We start from the raw sequence: 6364 nt of genomic DNA, 5'->3' as shown, positions 1-6364 counted from the left end.
CTTGTCGGGCAGGTCGTTGTAGTAGTCGCGATCCTCCAGCGCCGCCCCCGCCCCCGCCTCCGCCGTGCACAGCGCGCGGCCGCCGTTCACATTCACCCTACAAATTACCATCTCTATTTTTACAATGAGAATGAAAGGGATGGATGCTTTTTTGTGATAAAAGATAAAACTAAAACAATTTTAAGTATTTAACAAATAATTGTATAAAAGTTTACAAATTATTTTTCCATACAAATATGTAGTCCATTGTAATCAGATGAGGAAAATAATAACATTCATTGCGAAATAATAATAAAGAAAATGGAATGGAATTCATATATTTCCTTATTGAAGCATTGTTTTATGATATAAGATTCAATTCAGATATTTCAACAATGTAACATTTTTATAGTTTTTGTAAAATGTGTTTAATAGAACTATCTCAAAATAGACACATTTTACAAGTATGCAGAATTCCTTTAAATTACACTACATAATAATTGGATGATTCAACAAATGATTTAATTTAGTTCTGAGAATTTTTTGGACAGTCAAATGAAAGGAAAATTGATTCCCTACAGAAAGAAAAAAGTACTGAGTTTGACTTACGATGAAGGTTTTGTTAAGAACTCTTTGAAGCGCAACTCAAATGCTTGTCCAACAGTAGCGATTACATCTTGAGCCAGCATACCGCCACATTCTAGTACATAACAAGCTCTCCATTCTGTAGGTGGCGCTGTCTTCGCCACATATGCCACAAAGTCTAATGAATCTGAGTCACCGCCGGAAGCAAATGACACCCTCGGCATATCATGACGTGCGATAGTCTCTCCCCCTTCAAGGGCAGCTATGGTTATAGCTTTGGAGGAGATAGTAAGGGCAACATTTGAACTGGAATGTGACATCCGTGGCTTGGCCGCTAAAGCACATGCTGCTGCTTGGCTAATCCTACGCTTCTTATCTGCAGATCTAAGACCCGCTGCAGCGCAAACTCGAGCAATACATTCCCTGTAAGCATATATGTAAGTTTTAATCTATATAAGAGTAAAGTATACTTTTTCCCAATTACATCATTGTGCCAAACTGCCCAAGAACAGTTTATTGGTGTGTTTAGTGTGTAACACATAACAACCTGTTTTATGTGTTAACATTATTGAAAAGAGGTAGTAAAACGTAGAGAGAAAAAAACCAAGAACCAATAAATGATTCTTGTATTTTAAGCAAATTAAGTGTGTATACATGCATTACTTACTTAGCAACTTGAGATCTTGTATCGAAATCCAACTTTTTCATCGACGTTAATACTTCCATACACCCTATGTACTGCAACAAAGAGGCAAGGATTAAATAATCATGTATGATTCTTGGTTATCTTTTTCATCAAATGGAAAATTAATAAATTCAAATCCAAATAAGCAAATTTTCTAAGAACTTACTCTAACGGCATATGTAATTCCATCTGTGGCGAGGATCGTGTCTGGATGTAGCCATCCTCTAGCCGGCTTCGCGACAAAAGACGAAGTTTCAGCCATTTCAAAAAAGGTACGAAGTGCTCTTACAAATAAATATACTTTTATAGGCCACTCTTCACACTTCAACTATTCCTAGTTATTCTACGTACACTTTCATTATGATTCAGATCATTGATTAGGAATGTAAATTTTGTATATTGAAATAGAATTAAAAGATGATATTGTTCACATGATTTGATATTAAAGCGACTTAATAATATGTCTGCGACTATAAAAATCTATAAATTCACAACATGTTAAAAGCTGACAAATAAAACTTATTTATATTCGAAAAAGAAATTGTTCCTTTACTAAACTTGTAACTTTTTGACAGTTCTGTGTACAAGCACAGACTGACAAAGTCTAATGTCATAGAGCATAGAGTATAAAATAGACATTAATAGTGATGTGACTTGTAATTAAAATCTTGAATCGGAATTGGAAACAGAAACATCGGAACAATAAAACTTACCTAGAAGTTTCGTCATACAATCGAAATAATTTCCAGGTAAGTATTGTTAAGGTGTTACCCTGCTTATATGCCACAACGTTATCAACTGTAGTAAAATCTTTGGATGATGCTTAAACTGTGACAATCGGAAAATAAACAAACTAAACTAAAACACAATTCTTGCACATGTGTATTATTTTTTAACAAACTAGCTCTAAATACGGGACCATTTTATAGTTCTCAATACTTAGTACAACAAGGAAAGCGAGTAAGGTTTTAATTTGTTTATTACATCTTACATGGCCTGGAAAATAAAACAGCTAAAGATCCATTAACAAGTACTTAACCTAGTTACTTCTGCTTAACCGACTTTCACGTTTCAAAGTTAATTAAATTTGAGTAATGTAACACGCTGTATTTTTAAAAGATTACTTTATTTCTATATTTTCCTAGTCATTCCTCGATAAGCACCAACATGATTGCGTAATAAAGCTTTTTACCTTCTTATTATCGGGGTTTAATAAAGTTAATTAACCAGGCAAAAACAAAGAGTAATATCTTAAGCATGCTAAATGTTTTCATTCTTTTTATAATATAAATTGTACATTAATGAGTTTAAAGGGAAAAAGGTCGATGGCCATTTGTTTAATAATATAGTATGAATAACAAAGTTCGGTCGTTTAGAAGTTTGTCTTTGAATGGGCGTTCATTTTTATTGTTCAAATCCTGAAACGTTTTCCATTGCCAAAATTCTTGTAGAAAAACATGTTGCTATCTCTTTTTTTCACAAAGGGAATGAGGGAAGTGATGATATATTTTAGTACATGTTTCTGTAGTGGAAACACGTGTTCGTGTTAAGGCGTTGCTCAGCGAGGTCGTTAGTAAAAGTTTACACGGTGCTTGTAGGTTTGATTTATTACCGACATTCACGTTGACAATAATTTTATTGTAATGATTTATTGCTTAATATTTAGAAGATACACTGTTATTTCAAGAGGGAATACAAAACAGTATCATTGAATACTTTATCATTGATTACTTTTTCTGAGGTCTTAGTTGAGTCCAGTTATCAGTGAGGGTAGTTTAGGTAATAATGAAACAATGATCTTTATCTTTTACGTGAGTATTGCAGATAAACAAAATAACAGGCAGAGAAATGTTTCTTTGCTCCTAATACTTCATCATGGTATATTTCTTTTAAATTTACTATTGAAAACCCTTACATTATTACTGAAAAATCATTTCTTTCTTTTTTAACTGCAATAAATGAATTAATAATTAAAAATATTGTATCCATTTCGTGTATAATACGTATTATGAAAGCAAACATTAAATAATTTATTAACGTGTTTGCGTAGCATCGTAGCACGTCGCGTCGTAACGGCGTAGTGGCGTAGCGACGCGCGTGCGTGCGTCAGTGCGTTGCCGGCAACCGCCGCGTGTTGCCGCCAGCCGCCTCCGCGAGGCATGCGACTCGGCGTTGCAAAATCTCTTCTTCAATCATCTTCACAAAACCGCGCGCCCTTGTAAGTATAAACAACTATAAATACCATACTATTTGTATTTAAAATGTTATTTAATATTTTTTTTTAATTAATGAAATTGTTTTTAACTCACGTGGATCTGCCGGTTTTGCTTTCCCGACGCACTGTGACTTCGTTCGATAGCCCACTGCCCCTGTGAGATGTTACTGAGTGAATCCCTTCTGAAGGGTTGTACCGAATACAGTAGAATTGCGGTTTACGTTGAATGGTAAGAGATTTGTGAATGTCTACGAGATGTTTCGTAATTCGGTTAGGGGTGTCACGCTTGTATCGGCCCACGTGAGTTAGGAGAATTATTAAAACTGTCGCACGTGGTATACTTAGTTCGTTTCTTGAACTCAATAAAAATGTTTTACTAAGGGTAAAAGTAAATTGCATAAAGATTGTTAATATTTTTTTAAACTACTATTTATAATGTTCCGTAATTGATTTTTTTTTGTATAAAAATTGTACGTGCTTGATAAAAAGTTTTCGCTGTTTCTTTCCCCAAATTATATAAAAGATTAGTAAATTATTTTGACTCTTCTTTTTCAATAGTATAAAAAATTTTCTAACTAAATTTTTCACTACATTGAATAGCTAACGACTACGAAATAACCACTCAAAGGAAATTTCTAGCACAAACGATTGCTTTCCAGGTTCCAATAGAACGACTGCTTATGGTTACAGTCCCATGAAACTCACCCTATTCAATATTTAAAAAGGCGTGTGTAATTTAATGCGTTATAAGCCTGCAAAGGGACCCATACGTTTGATGCCTTTAATGAGCCAGCTTTCTGAAAATATATACGAATTACAATATTTTTGCTTCATTTGTAAGATATTTATATCTAGACTAATGTTAGAAAGAGGAAAGATTTGTATTTTTGGTTTTTGTATGTATTGAAATAACTCAAAAACTACTGGACAGATTTAAAAAATCTTTCAGCATTAAAAAGATACGTTATCGGTAAGTAACATAGGCTGCATTTTTAATTTCACGCAGACGATGTCGCGAGTAAAACCTAGTTCTTATTAAAGTACTACCCTGTTAGAGAAAATAAATAATAGCCATTGATTTGTCATGTTATAAATGCGAAAGTTTAATTAAATAGATGACTGGATGTTTCTTACTACATATCAAGAGAATATATCAACGGACCTCGCTGTTTGATAGAGATTTAGAACGTAGTGTGCAAGAATTAACGGCTTCTAATATTTTTTTATTTATTAAATTACGCGCTGATGGAGTCACGGGACAAGCTATATATTTATAACTAGCTGTTGCTCGTGGCTTCGCCCGCGTGAAATTAAAAAACAAATCAAAATGTACCCTATGTTACAGATAAATTACCTATATAATGGTGAACGAATTTTTAAAATGGCTCCAGTAGTTTTTCCTTGAATCAAATACAAATCTTTCCTCTTTATAATATTAGTATAGAGAAACAACAACAAAAGGTTAAGATTTAACCTTTGAAATTGGCGTTAACATAAGTTAATCACATGTAAGAATTTTGTTTGACGAAATCTTCACGATTTCTGACTACAAAGCAAAGGATACGTTCAATGTTAGTAGTTTAATTAATCATCATCACCAGCTCACTATACGTCCCCACCGAGGGGCTCGGAGCCTACCCTAATACGGGGTGACTAGGCCATAGTCAAACCACGCTGGCCAAGTGCGGGTTGGTTGACTTCACACCAATGTGTACCAATGTGATTTTCGATTTTTCGAATTTTCATATGTACATAATTTACCCGACGTTCTTACGGTGAAGGAAAACATCGTGATGCAACCTGCACATATCGGCGAAGAAATTCAAAGATATGTGTGAAGTTTAATTAATACTTAACTTTAAATAAACAAGATTTATAAAAAGAATGTAGCAAACTTTTGGATTTGTGTACAAACCCAACGCATTATCAATCTTTTAAAATACTGCATAAACACGGTAGATATTTTTGTAAGCCGTTAGACGAAGTACTATAGAGACTTATAAATGACAATCGTCGGGTGTGCTCGCAGCCGTGGGCGTGAGGCTTTCAGAATTCTCCCAGCCTCCGCAATCCGCCGTCTGTGAGCGAAGCTGAAAGCGGCCGCAATTAGCCCGAAGTCTGAACGTTATTTCGTGCTCGTCACTCTTTTTTTCATAATTTTGTGTTACTTGAAAGAACACGAATACAGGTCACTACTTAAATATTTAGTAGAATCTTATAGGTGTTTTTATATGCTTTCTTTTCAGCGATTTGTCTTTCAACTCTACAAGGTTATGTATTTTAAGGTATTTTTTTTGCATCTTTTTAGGTGAAGACTAAGTATCACTATAAATGCCAACTACATTTTAACGAAATGTTTGGTAATAGAAAATTTCGAGGTAGCAAGTTTACTGGTCGAAGGGGAATAAATGTTTGTGTATTAACACAAATACTTATAATGATCTAGGTCCTTACGTCTATGTGCAATAAAATTCTTCTGACCGATGCAAAGATATTTTTAAAACAATGTAAATTTTTAATTATATTCCAAATACCATTCATAAGATGCTTTGAAAATATGTCTCATTCGAGAATTGAAATGGGAAAGAATTTCAACATAAAACAAAGTGTTTTGTTATGTCTGTCCACCTAGATTGTGGAACAATTCAACTATTGTTAAAGAATGATTCCATTTTCCACTAATATTATTAACTAAAGTCCGCTACAGACACTCAGTTCCGACAGTTTGAACTGATTGTACTTTGTATAACTGATTAGTTAAATAACCGCGTTTGTGGCTTAAATTTGAACGGTCTGAGAACTGAGCGTGACAAAACAAAACCGACTTCCAAACAAAATACACGAAAAACAAAACAAAATGCACTAAAAACAAAACAAAATACACCAAAAACAAAATATTC

The 6364-nt window shown here is 33.9% G+C and overlaps 2 protein-coding genes across 2 annotated transcripts in view; one reads left to right on the top strand and one right to left on the bottom strand.

Annotated features, from left to right (window-relative positions):
- On the bottom strand, positions 1–1822 carry LOC106111728 (SHC-transforming protein 1; the record flags this gene model as incomplete). The annotated part of the gene is made up of 4 exons (XM_013293871.1): positions 1416–1822; positions 1232–1302; positions 589–987; positions 1–97 (listed from the first exon to the last, which is right to left on the bottom strand). Coding segments are annotated over exons 1-4 (663 nt in total), but the record flags the coding sequence as incomplete, so codon positions are not given.
- Positions 1823–3335: 1513 nt separating this feature from the next.
- Positions 3336–6364, top strand: part of LOC106111727 (serine/arginine repetitive matrix protein 1-like) — a gene marked incomplete at its 3' end in the record, with an annotated part of 15290 nt that continues 12261 nt past the window's right edge. The window contains exon 1 of the mRNA XM_013293870.1: positions 3336–3467. The remainder of the gene's footprint in view (positions 3468–6364) is intronic.

The sequence above is a fragment of the Papilio polytes genome, unplaced genomic scaffold (assembly GCF_000836215.1).
Source record: "Papilio polytes unplaced genomic scaffold, Ppol_1.0 DF824146.1, whole genome shotgun sequence".
NCBI classification, from domain to species: Eukaryota; Metazoa; Arthropoda; class Insecta; order Lepidoptera; family Papilionidae; genus Papilio; species Papilio polytes.
Note: the sequence above shows the minus strand (reverse complement) of the source record. Positions and strands in the feature narration are given on the sequence as shown.